This window comes from Salvelinus fontinalis, chromosome 35 (assembly GCF_029448725.1).
Source record: "Salvelinus fontinalis isolate EN_2023a chromosome 35, ASM2944872v1, whole genome shotgun sequence".
In the NCBI taxonomy this organism is placed as follows: Eukaryota; Metazoa; Chordata; class Actinopteri; order Salmoniformes; family Salmonidae; genus Salvelinus; species Salvelinus fontinalis.
This window is the reverse complement of record NC_074699.1, coordinates 38,079,681-38,097,677: the sequence shown is the minus strand read 5'-3', so window position 1 is coordinate 38,097,677 and position 17,997 is coordinate 38,079,681. Positions and strand designations below refer to the sequence as shown.

Genomic DNA, 17,997 nt, shown 5'->3' with positions numbered 1-17,997 from the left:
AATATTCCCAATATCTCCTCTCTGAGGGAGACCAGTGTTTTGTCTGTTTGTCACCAAAGCCCCATATACTACCCCACCACCACTCGTTGGCTGGCCCTCGCTTCATACTCGTCGCCAAACCCACTGGCTCCAGGTCATCTACAAGACCCTGCTAGGTAAAGTCCCCCCTTATCTCAGCTCGTTGGTCACCATAGCAGCACCCACCTGTAGCACGCGCTCCAGCAGGTATATCTCTCTGGTCACCCCCAAAACCAATTCTTCCTTTGGCCGCCTCTCCTTCCAGTTCTCTGCTGCCAATGACTGGAACGAACTACAAAAATCTCTGAAACTGGAGACTCATATCTCCCTCACTAGCTTTAAGCACCAGCTGTCAGAGCAGCTCACAGATTACTGCACATGTACATAACCCATCTACAATTTAGCCCAAACTACCACCTAGTGTATTTATTTATTTATTTTGCTCCTTTGCACCCCATTATTTCTCTCTACTTTGCACATTCTTCCACTGCAAATCTACCGTTCCAGTGTTTTACTTGCTATATTGTATTTACTTCGCCACCATGGCCTTTTTTCCCCCTTCACCTCCCTTATCCCACCTCACTTGCTCACATTGTATATAGACTTATTTTTCTACTGTATTATTGACTGTATGTTTGTTTTACTCCATGTGTAACTCTGTGTTGTTGTATGTGTCGAACTGCTTTGCTTTATCTTGGCCAGGTCGCAATTGTAAATGAGAACTTGTTCTCAACTGGCCTACCTAGTTAAATAAAAGGTGAAATAAATAAATAGATTTTGAATTCGGGCTGTAACAACAACATGTGGAATAAGTCGAGGGGTATGAATACCTTCTGAAGGCGCTGTATCTGACTGTGACCTCCCTCTCTCAGAGAGGAGATATTGGGAATATTTCAGATGGTTCCCAGCAGTTCTATATCCAACAGACAACACACTGGTCTCTCTCAGAGAGGAGATATTGGGAATATTTCAGATGGTTCCAGGCAGTTCTATATCCAACAGACAACACACTGGTCTACAGACATCATGTGCCAGAAATAATACGATGAGGCAAAGCTGGACGAGCAGACAGACAGTGGGGACATCAGGTCAGTGTTTCTTGGCATGTGAAATGTAAACAGCAGTTTAAAGAAAGCTACAAGTGGTTGTTGAAGGGAGGGAGGTGAGGCAGCCTAGCGGCATAGAGATGAGAGGTCAGACTGTGTGTGTGTGTGTGTGTGTGTGTGTGTGTGTGTGTGTGTGTGTGTGTGTGTGTGTGTGTGTGTGTGTGTGTGAGAGAAAGCGTGCAAGTGTGTGTGTGTGTGTGTGTGTTGCACGGTATACAAAAAGGTCCATAATTTGATTCTAAGAAGCGGTTTGGTACTTTAGAGGATCCAGTCTGTATCAGCGCTAGGGATGGGCATTAGAAATCATTTCACGATTCGAATAACATCATGAAATCTTTTCAGACATCCGGGTTCGTCGAAGTACATGTAAACAAAATAAAAGTGTGTTTAAACTTGGGAACTGGCTATGCAGCCTGCGAGACGCGGGAACTGGCTATGCAGCCTGTGAGACGCGGGAACTGGCTATGCAGCCTGTGAGACGTGGGAACTGACTATGCAGCCTGTGAGACGTGGGAACTGGCTATGCAGCCTGTGAGACGTGGGAACTGGCTATGCAGCCTGTGAGACGTGGGAACTGGCTATGCAGCCTGTGAGACGTGGGAACTGGCTATGCAGCCTGCGAGACGCGGGAACTGGCTATGCAGCCTGTGAGACGCGGGAACTGGCTATGCAGCCTGTGAGACGCGGGAACTGGCTATGCAGCCTGTGAGACGCGGGAACTGGCTATGCAGCCTGCGAGACGTGGGAACTGGCTATGCAGCCTGCGAGACGTGGGAACTGGCTATGCAGCCTGTGAGACGTGGGAACTGGCTATGCAGCCTGTGAGACGTGGGAACTGGCTATGCAGCCTGCGAGACGTGGGAACTGGCTATGCAGCCTGCGAGACGTGGGAACTGGCTATGCAGCCTGCGAGACGTGGGAACTGGCTATGCAGCCTGCGAGACGTGGGAACTGGCTATGCAGCCTGTGAGACGTGGGAACTGGCTATGCAGCCTGTGAGACGTGGGAACTGGCTATGCAGCCTGTGAGACGTGGGAACTGGCTATGCAGCCTGCGAGACGTGGGAACTGGCTATGCAGCCTGCGAGACGTGGGAACTGGCTATGCAGCCTGCGAGACGTGGGAACTGGCTATGCAGCCTGTGAGACGTGGGAACTGGCTATGCAGCCTGCGAGACGTGGGAACTGGCTATGCAGCCTGCGAGACGCGGGAACTGGCTATGCAGCCTGTGAGACGCGGGAACTGGCTATGCAGCCTGCGAGACGTGGGAACTGGCTATGCAGCCTGTGAGACGTGGGAACTGGCTATGCAGCCTGTGAGACGTGGGAACTGGCTATGCAGCCTGCGAGACGTGGGAACTGGCTATGCAGCCTGCGAGACGTGGGAACTGGCTATGCAGCCTGCGAGACGCGGGAGATTGGCAGGGGCCTGAGAGTCTTAGGAGGGAGACAGAGAGAGAAGCTACCGATTGGTCCATCAATAAGAACAAACGTCCGTAGTAGCCCATGTAGACTACTACTGTATGGGTTCACAGCAGAAAGACCACGTAGACTACTACTGTATGTATTTATGGGTTCACAGCAGAAAGACCACGTAGACTACTACTGTATGGGTTCACAGCAGAAAGACCACGTAGACTACTACTGTATGTATTTATGGGTTCACAGCAGAAAATCAACATTCAAACGTTTGTTGTCGGTATATCCTTATGTAGCAATGTTACATAGTTTCATTTAGACAAAGCCTTTTCAGTGTTAAAATAAGAATAAGATTTTTTTTCTTTAAGAAAAACATGTATACTCTCTCAAGTATTTGAATACTAACGTCCGTTTGTATATTTGAATACTGTACTAACCGTGCCCATCCCTAATCAGCCTCTTTATAGCAGGATGAGCCTAGTCCACTTCCTAATTCACTGCTACAGCTGTCTGGCCTGCATTAGCTCCCCTCTCATGCTGCACACAAGTTAACACACTTGAATAATGCCACACTGCATGTAGAAATGTTGAACTTTTCACAAAACAAAGTCCTTTATCTCCCTCGCCCCCACCTCCGTCTGGTCAAGATTCCCCCAGCCACAAAGTCAAGATTCCCCCAGCCACAAAGTCAAGATTCCCCCAGCCACAAAGTCAAGATTCCCCCAGCCACAAAGTCAAGATTCCCCCAGCCACAAAGTCAAGATTCCCCCAGCCACAAAGTCAAGATTCCCCCAGCCACAAAGTCAAGATTCCCCCAGCCACAAAGTCAAGATTCCCCCAGCCACAAAGTCAAGATTCCCCCAGCCACAAAGTCAAGATTCCCCCAGCCACAAAGTCAAGATTCCCCCAGCCACAAAGTCAAGATTCCCCCAGCCACAAAGTCAAGATGCCCCCAGCCACAAAGTCAAGATTCCCCCAGCCACAAAGTCAAGATTCCCCCAGCCACAAAGTCAAGATTCCAAGCTGCAGACTCAATGTATTCCCACTCCTAATCATTCTGCACTCACACTCCTAATCATTCTGCACTCCCACACCTAATCATTCTGCACTCCCACTCCTAATCATTCTGCACTCCCACTCCTAATCATTCTGCACTCCCACTCCTAATCATTCTGCACTCCCACTCCTAATCATTCTGCACTCCCACTCCTAATCATTCTGCACTCCCACTCCTAATCATTCTGCACTCCCACTCCTAATCATTCTGCACTCCCACTCCTAATCATTCTGCACTCCCACTCCTAATCATTCTGCACTCACACTCCTAATCATTCTGCACTCCCACTCCTAATCATTCTGCACTCCCACTCCTAATCAGGCCTAGCATCTTGATTTACCCAGTTTATAGAGACTAACCATTCTAATGATTCTGTATTCACCTGTACTGTCAACAGGCCTGACATCTTGATTTACCCAGTTTATAGAGACTAACCATTCTAATAAACGATTACAAAGTTGTTTTGTAGTCAGATTGTTTTTACCAAAGTCACGTTGGATTGTAAGATTATATAAGTGGTAAATGTAATGATGTTGAAGTGGAAAGAGGCCCAACGACTGAAGAGAGCAGTACTGGAGTCTGGATCAAGTGCCATTCGTGATGGTATCGAGTTTTATGATGAACAAGTCAAAATACTGGTGTGGTACACCAGTACAACCCCGTCTCTCGGCCCCCGCACAAACCCGTCTCTCAGCCCCAACACAACCCCGTCTCTCGGCCCCCCCGCACAATCCCGTCTCTCGGCCCCCCCGCACAATCCCGTCTCTCGGCCCCCCCGCACAATCCCGTCTCTCGGCCCCCCCGCACAATCCCGTCTCTCGGCCCCCCCGCACAATCCCGTCTCTCGGCCCCCCCGCACAATCCCGTCTCTCGGCCCCCCCGCACAATCCCGTCTCTCGGCCCCCCCGCACAATCCCGTCTCTCGGCCCCCCCGCACAATCCCGTCTCTCAGCCCCCCAGCACAATCCCGTCTCTCAGCCCCCCAGCACAATCCCGTCTCTCAGCCCCCCAGCACAATCCCGTCTCTCAGCCCCCCAGCACAATCCCGTCTCTCAGCCCCCCAGCACAATCCCGTCTCTCAGCCCCCCAGCACAATCCCGTCTCTCAGCCCCCCAGCACAATCCCGTCTCTCAGCCCCCCAGCACAATCCCGTCTCTCAGCCCCAACACAATCCCGTCTCTCAGCCCCAACACAATCCCGTCTCTCAGCCCCAACACAATCCCGTCTCTCAGCCCCAACACAATCCCGTCTCTCAGCCCCAACACAATCCCGCCTTCTCCCGCTCTCCCTCTGTTTTAACTAGATGTTTGCTCCCTGCAGTGGCGCCGAGGTGTCAAGTGGATGGGATCACTTCATTAGTTACTGTGTCCACAGAGAGGAAGCTTTCCTCCTCACGCCGACACTACAGAGAGTCTAGTAGGAGTGGGAACTATGGACGTGATTCTTCAATTAAGTGTTTGTCATTTAACGAGAAACATCTTAGTTAGACGTAACATTTTGAGACTAAGACCCGAGGCAGTGTTACTGGCTGTGTTGTTGCTACGGCGTCTCAAGACCTGAGGCAGTGTTACTGGCTGTGTTGTTGCTACGGCGTCTCAAGACCTGAGGCAGTGTTACTGGCTGTGTTGTTGCTACGGAGTCTCAAGACCTGAGGCAGTGTTACTGGCTGTGTTGTTGCTACGGCGTCTCAAGACCTGAGGCAGTGTTACTGGCTGTGTTGTTGCTACGGAGTCTCAAGACCTGAGGCAGTGTTACTGGCTGTGTTGTTGCTACGGCGTCTCAAGACCTGAGGCAGTGTTACTGGCTATGTTGTTGCTACGGAGTCTCAAGACCTGAGGCAGTGTTACTGGCTGTGTTGTTGCTACGGAGTCTCAAGACCTGAGGCAGTGTTACTGGCTATGTTGTTGCTACGGAGTCTCAAGACCTGAGGCAGTGTTACTGGCTATGTTGTTGCTACGGCGTCTCAAGACCTGAGGCAGTGTTACTGGCTGTGTTGTTGCTACGGCGTCTCAAGACCTGAGGCAGTGTTACTGGCTGTGTTGTTGCTACGGCGTCTCAAGACCTGAGGCAGTGTTACTGGCTGTGTTGTTGCTACGGCGTCTCAAGACCTGAGGCAGAGTTACTGGCTATGTTGTTGCTACGGCGTCTCAAGACCTGAGGCAGTGTTACTGGCTGTGTTGTTGCTACGGCGTCTCAAGACCTGAGGCAGTGTTACTGGCTGTGTTGTTGCTACGGCGTCTCAAGACCTGAGGCAGTGTTACTGGCTGTGTTGTTGCTACGGCGTCTCAAGACCTGAGGCAGTGTTACTGGCTGTGTTGTTGCTACGGCGTCTCAAGACCTGAGGCAGTGTTACTGGCTGTGTTGTTGCTACGGCGTCTCAAGACCTGAGGCAGTGTTACTGGCTGTGTTGTTGCTACGGCGTCTCAAGACCTGAGGCAGTGTTACTGGCTGTGTTGTTGCTACGGCGTCTCAAGACCTGAGGCAGTGTTACTGGCTATGTTGTTGCTACGGCGTCTCAAGACCTGAGGCAGTGTTACTGGCTGTGTTGTTGCTACGGCGTCTCAAGACCTGAGGCAGTGTTACTGGCTATGTTGTTGCTACGGCGTCTCAAGACCTGAGGCAGTGTTACTGGCTATGTTGTTGCTACGGCGTCTCAAGAGGGACAAACCGTAATATTACTACTCTATTTTTTCAAGCCAAGCTCTTTTAAGGGAACAGACAAGCAGACGCTGGTTTGACCTGCTAGGAGAAGTAGAGTCTAGTCTGAGGGGACCTTTAGGCTCCTGTTAGGAACAGACGCTGGTTTGACCTGCTAGGAGAAGTAGAGTCTAGTCTGAGGGGACCTTTAGGCTCCTGTTAGGAACAGACGCTGGTTTGACCTGCTAGGAGAAGTAGAGTCTAGTCTGAGGGGACCTTTAGGCTCCTGTTAGGAACAGACGCTGGTTTGAACTGCTAGGAGAAGTAGAGTCTAGTCTGAGGGGACCTTTAGGCTCCTGTTAGGAACAGACGCTGGTTTGACCTGCTAGGAGAAGTAGAGTCTAGTCTGAGGGGACCTTTAGGCTCCTGTTAGGAACAGACGCTGGTTTGGCCTGCTAGGAGAAGTAGAGTCTAGTCTGAGGGAACCTTTAGGCTCCTGTTACTGAAGCAGACATCCTGTAGTCTGGTTCTAGATATGCCATTAGGGGACTGAAGCAGACATCCTGTAGTCTGGTTCTAGATATGCCATTAGGGGACTGAAGCAGACATCCTGTAGTCTGATTCTAGATATGCCATTAGGGGACTGAAGCAGACATCCTGTAGTCTGGTTCTAGATATGCCATTAGGGGACTGAAGCAGACTTCCTGTAGTCTGGTTCTAGATATGCCATTAGGGGACTGAAGCAGACATCATGTAGTCTGGTTCTAGATATGCCATTAGGGTACTGAAGCAGACATCCTGTAGTCTGGTTCTAGATATGCCATTAGGGGACTGAAGCAGACATCCTGTAGTCTGGTTCTAGATATGCCATTAGGGGACTGAAGCAGACATCCTGTAGTCTGATTCTAGATATGCCATTAGGGGACTGAAGCAGACATCCTGTAGTCTGGTTCTAGATATGCCATTAGGGGACTGAAGCAGACATCCTGTAGTCTGGTTCTAGATATGCCATTAGGGGACTGAAGCAGACTTCCTGTAGTCTGGTTCTAGATATGCCATTAGGGGACTGAAGCAGACATCCTGTAGTCTGGTTCTAGATATGCCATTAGGGGACTGAAGCAGACATCCTGTAGTCTGGTTCTAGATATGCCATTAGGGGACTGAAGCAGACATCCTGTAGTCTGGTTCTAGATATGCCATTAGGGGACTGAAGCAGACTTCCTGTAGTCTGGTTCTAGATATGCCATTAGGGGACTGAAGCAGACATCCTGTAGTCTGGTTCTAGATATGCCATTAGGGGACTGAAGCAGACATCCTGTAGTCTGGTTCTAGATATGCCATTAGGGGACTGAAGCAGACATCCTGTAGTCTGGTTCTAGATATGCCATTAGGGGACTGAAGCAGACATCCTGTAGTCTGGTTCTAGATATGCCATTAGGGGACTGAAGCAGACATCCTGTAGTCTGGTTCTAGATATGCCATTAGGGGACTGAAGCAGACATCCTGTAGTCTGGTTCTAGATATGCCATTAGGGGACTGAAGCAGACATCCTGTAGTCTGGTTCTAGATATGCCATTAGGGGACTGAAGCAGACATCCTGTAGTCTGGTTCTAGATATGCCATTAGGGGACTGAAGCAGACATCCTGTAGTCTGGTTCTAGATATGCCATTAGGGGACTGAAGCAGACATCCTGTAGTCTGGTTCTAGATATGCCATTAGGGTACTGAAGCAGACATCTACCGTTGACAATGACTGAATATCAACTGCAATCATTTCTGTAATCAGCGCTGTGATTTTCTCACTACGTCCATTATCGAACTGCTGTCAACAACAGGTTGGGCCTCACGGTGCCTCTTATCATTAACCCTGTACGGTCACTGTAGCTCAGTTCCACCTCTCAGTCGGCATCTCATCACCTTCTCATTTAACGTCTCAGAGTCCACATCTCATCACCTTCTCATTTAACGTTTCAGTCCACATCTCATCACCTTATTTAACATCTCAGAGTCCACATCTCATCACCTTATTTAACATCTGAGTCCACATCTCATCACCTTATTTAACATCTCAGAGTCCGCATCTCATCACCTTATTTAACATCTGAGTCCACATCTCATCACCTTATTTAACGTCTCAGTCCGCATCTCATCACCTTATTTAACGTCTCAGTCCACATCTCATCACCTTATTTAACATCTCAGTCGGCATCTCATCACCTTATTTAACATCTCAGTCGGCATCTCATCACCTTATTTAACATCTCAGTCGGCATCTCATCACCTTATTTAACATCTCAGTCGGCATCTCATCACCTTATTTAACGTCCCAGTCGGCATCTCATCACCTTATTTAACATCTGAGTCCACATCTCATCACCTTATTTAACATCTCAGAGTACGCATCTCATCACCTTATTTAACGTCTCAGTCGGCATCTCATCACCTTATTTAACATCTGAGTCCACATCTCATCACCTTATTTAACATCTCAGAGTACGCATCTCATCACCTTATTTAACGTCTCAGTCGGCATCTCATCACCTTATTTAACGTCCCAGTCCACATCTCATCACCTTATTTAACGTCTCAGAGTCCACATCTCATCACCTTATTTAACGTCCCAGTCGGCATCTCATCACCTTATTTAACGTCCCAGTCGGCATCTCATCACCTTATTTAACGTCTCAGTCGGCATCTCATCACCTTATTTAACGTCCCAGTCGGCATCTCATCACCTCATTTAACGTCCCAGTCGGCATCTCATCACCTTATTTAACGTCTCAGTCCACATCTCATCACCTTATTTAACGTCTCAGGGTCCACATCTCATCACCTTATTTAACGTCTCAGAGTCCACATCTCATCACCTTATTTAACATCTCAGAGTCCACATCTCATCACCTTATTTAACGTCTCAGTCCACATCTCATCACCTTATTTAACGTCTCAGTCGGCATCTCATCACCTTATTTAACATCTCAGAGCCCACATCTCATCACCTTATTTAACGTCTCAGAGTACGCATCTCATCACCTTATTTAACGTCCCAGTCGGCATCTCATCACCTTATTTAACGTCTCAGTCGGCATCTCATCACCTTATTTAACATCTCAGAGCCCACATCTCATCACCTTATTTAACATCTCAGTACTGTCACAACGGGCTGCTGTCACTTCCCAGTCTCACTCTGTCATGTTTCCATGACGATGGCATTCGGAGGGCATTATATCAAATCATTTAAAAGATGCATATGTCCGATTAACATCACAGCATTGTTGCATTTTATTGGTTAAATGTAACCTTTATTTAACCAGGCAAGTCATTTAAGAACAAATTGTCATTTAAAATGACGACCTACGACCCCGCATTAGGATTTTTAGTTTCTCCTTTATGACGATCGGGGCTTGTTAGTTTTGTGATAACTGCACTGTGAATTACATTTTGTATATATACACACACACATCTCGATTTTCATTTATGGATTTTTCCCGTAAATTTAAAGATCCCGATGTCATTTTAACGTTGACACCCCTAATGGCCAGTTCCCATTTCTGCCACTTTATTGAGCTGGCAAGCTTCAGTCTACTCAGCACTCACCATAGACGCAGTAAAAGTAGTTCACTCTCCTCTCTGACTGTTGTAGTTTCATTGGGCGATAGTGTTCAGTATTGCTCTACCACGCCAAGGCAAGATAGCTTTACAGCCATGTAAAGAGCGCCCTCTTCAGGACAAATATAAATTGAGCATTTTCGCAGAAATCTTATAAAAATCGTTCCTTATAGGTCGGCCGATAAAAATCAGCTTTATAAAACATACAAGCAAGTTCCTCTCAAGAACTTCCCACTTAGTATGTTGAAATAAACAAGAAAAAAGCCTTTTCGATTGAGAAAATATGGAGCGCATCGTGAACCAAACCAACAGCTAGCCACACTCATTCAAACAGCAGAGGACGGATAGAAACCCTGAGACGGCTCCTACCTTTCTGACAGTGGTTGGAGGTCCAGCAGCTAGCCACACTCATTCAAACAGCAGAGGACGGATAGAAACCCTGAGACGGTTCCTACCTTTCTGACAGTGGTTGGAGGTCCAGCAGCTAGCCACACTCATTCAAACAGCAGAGGACGGATAGAAACCCTGAGACGGTTCCTACCTTTCTGACAGTGGTTGGAGGTCCAGCAGCTAGCCACACTCATTCAAACAGCAGAGGACGGATAGAAACCCTGAGACGGTTCCTACCTTTCTGACAGTGGTTGGAGGTCCAGCAGCGACAGTTAAAGTTGTTGTTGAAGTTGGTCCTGATGCATTGACGGCTTTCCTCCATGATGCCTGGACACACGTTTCCACACTCCTTACTCTGTTTATTCCCCGCTATGAAGTTATTCAACTCAGCATCCATGATCACAGACCAGTCAATAGAGTCCAGATAGCAGAGCTCGGGATTCTTCTCGATCCGGATGGCTCCTCTCGTGATGTTCTGGAGGCTGTAGAGACCGATGTCCTTCAGAGAAGTCATCTCAAAGATCACCAGGGCGTAGTTATAAAAGAGATTTCGTCCTCGGATCACCGTGAGGTTAGGGAACAGGGTGGACAGGGAGTCCAGGCCCGAGACTCTGAATGAAAATCACATCAAAACCTTGTTTAAAGTGCATTTTAAAAAAGCAGCAACACACTTTACATCAAAACGTTGTTTAAAGTGCATTTTAAAAAGCAGCAACACACTTTACATCAAAACGTTGTTTAAAGTGCATTTTAAAAAGCAGCAACACACTTTACATCAAAACGTTGTTTAAAGTGCATTTTAAAAAGCAGCAACACACTTTACATCAAAACAACATAAAAGAGATCAAAGAAAAACAAACAGGAATAATCAAAATTATGAATAGAAGGCTGATTAAAAAAAGATAGGTATAAAATAAGAGTGAAATGATTGAGAGGTGGAAGGTGTGTATCTGGCCCGCTAACCTGAACAGCAGCAGGTAGTCAGTGATCATGGTGAGTTTGGGGAAGGAGAGCGATCGGAACACTTCCTGGTTGAGGTTGTAGTTCTTGTCTCCTATGAGGAGGATCTGGAGGTAACCCTCGACGATCGTACAGTTCTCCAGGCGACGGAACTCACTGATGTCATTACCAATGTCGATGCCGGGACCGCAAACTGGAGAGAGAAAAAACAATGGAAGAGACTTTAAATGTACTTTTCAATTTCATCTAAAGCCCAATAAAGCAATGTAGAGAGCTAGAGAAACAGACTTAGGCCTAACATAATGGTCGCTTTCATGCTATGGGGATGAGGGTTTGAAATCATTTCACTATTCTAATAATATCATACATTTATCAGATATCGGAAATACATGTTGTTTTTACATAAGAGAAGGTTACTTAATAAGGCAAAACATGTAAGGAGGGTGGTTGGTCGGGTTGGACGTATAACTCGAACGTCTAGCTACCCAGAGGTTGCGTGTTCGAATCTCATCACAGACAACTTTAGCAATTTTTCAACTACTTACTACGTTTTTGCTACTTAATATGTTAACTAACCCTTCCCCTAACCTGACTCATAACCAACTTTTGCCAGCAAGCTAGCGTTACTCACCTAGCTAACGCTTGCCGCAGCTAATTGTAATTCGTAACTTATCAATTTTATAAATGTCTAACATACTGTAATGATGTACTTTTTGCACATGTGTAACATAATACGAAATGTAATTCGTTACTTCCACAAATGCATACAAAACGTGACACATTATCCTAAATAGAAACTCGGTTTTACGTCCAGAAGAATAGGAAATGTGAGGAGACCGGTTGTCCCTGTAGGTACATTTTCACATCTCATTCAACTAACAATGGTTGTCTAACGCAGAACAAGACAAACAGTTGGGAGAAAAGAGGACTTGTGCATTATGATAACGTAGCAAATACATATATATACACACATTATTCATTTATCAATTAAGTTAGCTAGTAGTTACCTGGAAAACGTTTTTTAAAAACACTTACTTTCTCCATTTGCGGGCCGAAGGCAGACCGCGGAGACACACAGCAGCAGACCCCAGAACAAGGTCAAATGATCCTCTTCTGTGCCGCACTTCATTCCGGGGAAATAAACTTCCTCACAGCGTCAGAAACAAAAACGACCCAATTAATGAATGGTCCCAATATGGTCGCGTCTCAGCTCACAAAAAGGCCAAGAACGTGGACCGAAGTGACCAGAAAAAGCGTATCTCCCTGACTAGTATTCCTAAACGTTGACTAGTAGCTTGGGAAGCCAGAGACGAGCTAGCCGATGCTAACTCCTGACTAGTATTCCTAACCGTTGACTAGTTAGTAGGTTGGGAAGCCAGAGACGAGCTAGCCGATGCTAACTCCTGACTAGTATTCCTAAACGTTGACTAGTTAGTAGGTTGGGAAGCCAGAGACGAGCTAGCCGATGCTAACTCCTGACTAGTATTCCTAAACGTTGACTAGTTAGTAGGTTGGGAAGCCAGAGACGAGCTAGCCGATGCTAACTCCTGACTAGTATTCCTAACCGTTGACTAGTTAGTAGGTTGGGAAGCCAGAGACGAGCTAGCCGATGCTAACTCCTGACTAGTATTCCTAAACGTTGACTAGTTAGTAGGTTGGGAAGCCAGAGACGAGCTAGCCGATGCTAACTCCTGACTAGTATTCCTAACCGTTGACTAGTTAGTAGGTTGGGAAGCCAGAGACGAGCTAGCCGATGCTAACTCCTGACTAGTATTCCTAAACGTTGACTAGTTAGTAGGTTGGGAAGCCAGAGACGAGCTAGCCGATGCTAACTCCTGACTAGTATTCCTAACCGTTGACTAGTTAGTAGGTTGGGAAGCCAGAGACGAGCTAGCCGATGCTAACTCCTGACTAGTATTCCTAACCGTTGACTAGTTAGTAGGTTGGGAAGCCAGAGACGAGCTAGCCGATGCTAACTCCTGACTAGTATTCCTAAACGTTGACTAGTTAGTAGGTTGGGAAGCCAGAGACGAGCTAGCCGATGCTAACTCCTGACTAGTATTCCTAACCGTTGACTAGTTAGTAGGTTGGGAAGCCAGAGACGAGCTAGCCGATGCTAACTCCTGACTAGTATTCCTAAACGTTGACTAGTTAGTAGGTTGGGAAGCCAGAGACGAGCTAGCCGATGCTAACTCCTGACTAGTATTCCTAACCGTTGACTAGTTAGTAGGTTGGGAAGCCAGAGACGAGCTAGCCGATGCTAACTCCTGACTAGCAGACTAACGGTCGCCTTGTGTTGTGGAATGTCTTGCGTCCACTGCGGTGTGTTTTAATCCAGCAGGGAAACAAGGAGCTTTAGTCTTCGTCCGCTATCATATAATTATCACAATCACTCAACGTGTGGTTAATACAGCCAACCACCCAGTGATGTATGAAATGTTCTAGAAAAACATGCATCAGGAATGTCTAGCAGTTGACAATCCGCATCTTCCGACTCCATTTCTTAAAAACCAAATGCCACTTTGCTCGCTTGAATGCGCTCTTCGCCAGACGAGGGAGAAAATCCTCCAACGTGGACGGGAGAGCAGGCTTGGTTCGGGCTTGACGGCGGTATGCTTTAGCTAACACATGAATGAAAAAAAGCGACCTCACCGAGTGAGACACATAATGTTTGATCCAAAATATCCGCCAGCACGAAAATGAATTGAAAACTGCAGCCCCGGTGTCTCCCTCCTCCGTCTTCACCCGCCGCTCATACACTAAGAATTGAATCAATTTTCACCACGCAGAAACGAGATTATTTCAATATCTTGAATGTTCGTTCAGATTCAGACCCTTGTAGTATATCTGCTTTTAGTAATCCATTTTAAACCGTTTTCTTATCTCTTACAACGTCAGTCAGCGGCACCGGTTGGGAGATCACGGTTTCGTCCGCTCAGTGGGATGGATTCAGCGCTGTTAACAAGGCTATATGTTTCTTTCACCCACACGCCGTAGACCGCTACGTTCTACTAGGCTGGAAGGAAAACCTGGAGATGTTCAGTCACACACCGTAGACCGCTACGTTCTACTAGGCTGGAAGGAAAACCTGGAGATGTTCAGCCACACGCCGTAGACCGCTACGTTCTACTAGGCTGGAAGGAAAACCTGGAGATGTTCAGCCACACGCCGTGGACCGCTACGTTCTACTGGGCTGGAAGGAAAACATGGAGATTTTCAGCCACACGCCGTAGACCGCTACGTTCTACTAGGCTGGAAGGAAAACCTGGAGATGTTCAGCCACACGCCGTAGACCGCTACGTTCTACTAGGCTGGAAGGAAAACCTGGAGATGTTCAGCCACACGCCGTAGACCGCTACGTTCTACTAGGCTGGAAGGAAAACCTGGAGATGTTCAGCCACACACCGTAGACCGCTACGTTCTACTGGGCTGGAAGGAAAACATGGAGATTTTCAGCCACACGCCGTGGACCGCTACGTTCTACTAGGCTGGAAGGAAAACCTGGAGATTTTCAGCCACACGCCGTAGACCGCTACGTTCTACTAGGCTGGAAGGAAAACCTGGAGATGTTCAGCCACACGCCGTAGACCGCTACGTTCTACTGGGCTGGAAGGAAAACCTGGAGATGTTCAGTCACACACCGTAGACCGCTACGTTCTACTAGGCTGGAAGGAAAACCTGGAGATTTTCAGCCACACGCCGTGGACCGCTACGTTCTACTAGGCTGGAAGGAAAACCTGGAGATTTTCAGCCACACGCCGTAGACCGCTACGTTCTACTAGGCTGGAAGGAAAACCTGGAGATGTTCAGCCACACGCCGTAGACCGCTACGTTCTACTAGGCTGGAAGGAAAACCTGGAGATGTTCAGCCACACGCCGTAGACCGCTACGTTCTACTAGGCTGGAAGGAAAACCTGGAGATGTTCAGCCACACACCGTAGACCGCTACGTTCTACTGGGCTGGAAGGAAAACATGGAGATTTTCAACCACACACCGTAGACCGCTACGTTCTACTAGGCTGGAAGGAAAACCTGGAGATGTTCAGCCACACACCGTAGACCGCTACGTTCTACTGGGCTGGAAGGAAAACATGGAGATGTTCAACCACACACCGTAGACCGCTACGTTCTACTGGGCTGGAAGGAAAACCTGGAGATGATCAGCCACACGCCGTAGACCGCTACGTTCTACTAGGCTGGAAGGAAAACCTGGAGATAATCCAGGAGTGGCTTTGTTTTTTCCTCTCACAGATGCTCACCAGCTTGAAGTCCTAAAAAACGGAAATGACTTACCACTGGTTGTTCAGCCATTGCTATGGAGAAAGTTAATTGGGAGATAGGGTTTTGGGATAACACAGGCTTATGAGATATTATACGTTTTCTCTATGAGATAATATCATGCTACTTTATATAATGTTTACATACCCTACATTACTCATCTCATATGTATATACTGTACTCTATACCATCTACTGCATCTTGCCTATGCCGTTCGGCCATCGCTCACCCATTTATTTATATGTATATATTCTTATTCATTCCTTTACACTTGTGTGTATAAGGTATTTGTTGTGAAATTGTTAGATATTACTGCATGGTTGGAACTAAAAGCACAAATATTTCACTACACTCGCATTAACATCTGCTAACCATGTGTATGTGCCCAATAAAATTAGATTTAATTTGATTTGCACAACCTTTATGAATTAAGAAGACTTGTTGTGCTTTTTTTATGACATAAATGCTTAAAAATGAACAAAAAGTGAATTCTCATTGAACAAGATTCTCATTGAACAAAACATATAAGATCTTGTGTGCTTAGTTTACCACAGATCTTACTTTCAGCTTTTATCCGACATCCCTACAAAACGAACCATGGCGGAGTTAGTGCCTACAAAAAGATGCCATGACTGTTTCTCTCTGGGCTCGGCACCGTACTGTCATGATAAAAACAATGATGTAATGAGAAGAAATATTAACATTCTAACAAAGCTACATATTGATTTAGAACTGGGCGATATGGACACAAATCCATACAGCCATAAATTGCCTGAATTGGTGCGATAAGGATAAATAGAACAATACCTTCAGAACAGTCATCTGCACCCTAGTTTTTCCTCCAGTTATCTTTTAAACTAGTACTACTAGTTTGATGTTTGTAACAATCAATTGTTTCATTAATAATCATCCATATCAGTGTAACGGATGTGAAATGGCTAGCTAGTTAGCGGTGGTGCGCGCTAGCAGCCTTTCAATCGGTGACGTCACTTGCTCTGAGACCTTGAAGTAGTGGTTCCCCTTGCTCTGCAAGGGCCGAGGCTTTTGTGGAGCGATGGGTAACGATGCTTTGTGGGTGACTGTTGCTGATGTGTGCAGAAGGTCCCTGGTTCGCGCCCGGGTCGGGGCGAGGGGACGGACTAAAGTTAAACTGTTACATTAGCAAACTTATTTAATTTCAAATGTCACATTTCTCTTGTAGCCTAGAGGCTACTTATCATAATGAACGATATCAGCAAAATGCCTGCGATAAGTGATCGGTATGGTTGGTGTCGATCATTTTCAGCCGCATTCCACATTTTTCCAACACGGTAGTTAGTAACCATTCAGTCACACATTCAGTCCTTGGGTTGTCTTGCCCATCCAAGGACTGAATTGGATCCTTAGTATTGACAGTGGCACGACCCTAGGGATGAGCATGAGTAATGGAGTACTCAGACGGACGCCAGAACTCGCTCTTTCACCAGACTAGAGATCAGTTGTTGTTTTTTCAGACTGGTAAACTATTTTGTGGAATGTGGTTTGTGGCTGCCTGAACAGGCAAGTTACATTTAGTCTGGAATTGTTTAATTAGCTTTGACTCTAGTGTTCCATTAGTACATGTGCATTTGCAGGGAACAAGGAAAAATAAACCCAGGCCAAGCATTAGTTCTTCTCCCTAAATTCATTTTCTCGCTCCTCGTCTCTCTCACTGCGTTCAAACCGCTCCCTCTACACAGTGTTGTTAATGCCCACACAAGCTCCTGCCGACAGAAATAAATGCCTAGGAAAACACGTCTATAAAAATGTATCTGACAGGATAAACAAGCTACATTCCTTGCCAAATGACCACAGTTTTAGCACATATTTAAAAAAAAATGGACTGGTTGATTGAAGTAAGGAAATATGTGTTCCATCAACTAGCTGCAGTTTTGGAATAATTGCGTCCCATCTATTTTTCCGCCTAGGCTACTATGTGAACTGCTAGTAACATTTAGAACAGGCTAGCCTAGGCTACTATGTGAACTGCAAGTAACATTTAGAACAGGCAAGCCTAGGCTACTATGTGAACTGCTAGTAACATTTAGAACTGGCTAGCCTAGGCCACTATGTGAACTGCTAGTAACATTTAGAACAGGCTAGCCTAGGCTACTATGTGAACTGCTAGTAACATTTAGAACAGGCTAGCCTAGGCCACTATGTGAACTGCTAGTAACATTTAGAACAGGCTAGCCTAGGCTACTATGTGAACTGCTAGTAACATTTAGAACAGGCTAGCCTAGGCTACTATGTGAACTGCAAGTAACATTTAGAACAGGCAAGCCTAGGCTACTATGTGAACTGCTAGTAACATTTAGAACTGGCTAGCGTAGGCTACTATGTGAACTGCTAGTAACATTTAGAACAGGCTAGCCTAGGCTACTATGTGAACTGCTAGTAACATTTAGAACAGGCTAGCCTAGGCTACTATGTGAACTGCTAGTAACATTTAGAACAGGCAAGCCTAGGCTACTATGTGAACTGCTAGTAACATTTAGAACAGGCTA

General features: G+C 46.6%; 1 protein-coding gene across 1 annotated transcript in view; it reads right to left on the bottom strand.

The window, feature by feature from the left end:
- LOC129834827 (insulin-like growth factor 1 receptor) overlaps nt 1-14,311 on the bottom strand; it is a gene marked incomplete at its 3' end in the record, with an annotated part of 119,229 nt that extends 104,918 nt beyond the window's left edge. Inside the window, 3 exon segments of the mRNA XM_055900127.1 lie at nt 10,472-10,845; nt 11,198-11,387; nt 12,230-14,311. Of these exon segments, the coding sequence (XP_055756102.1) occupies nt 10,472-10,845; nt 11,198-11,387; nt 12,230-12,323 (658 nt within the window).
- Nucleotides 14,312-17,997: the final 3,686 nt, after the last annotated feature.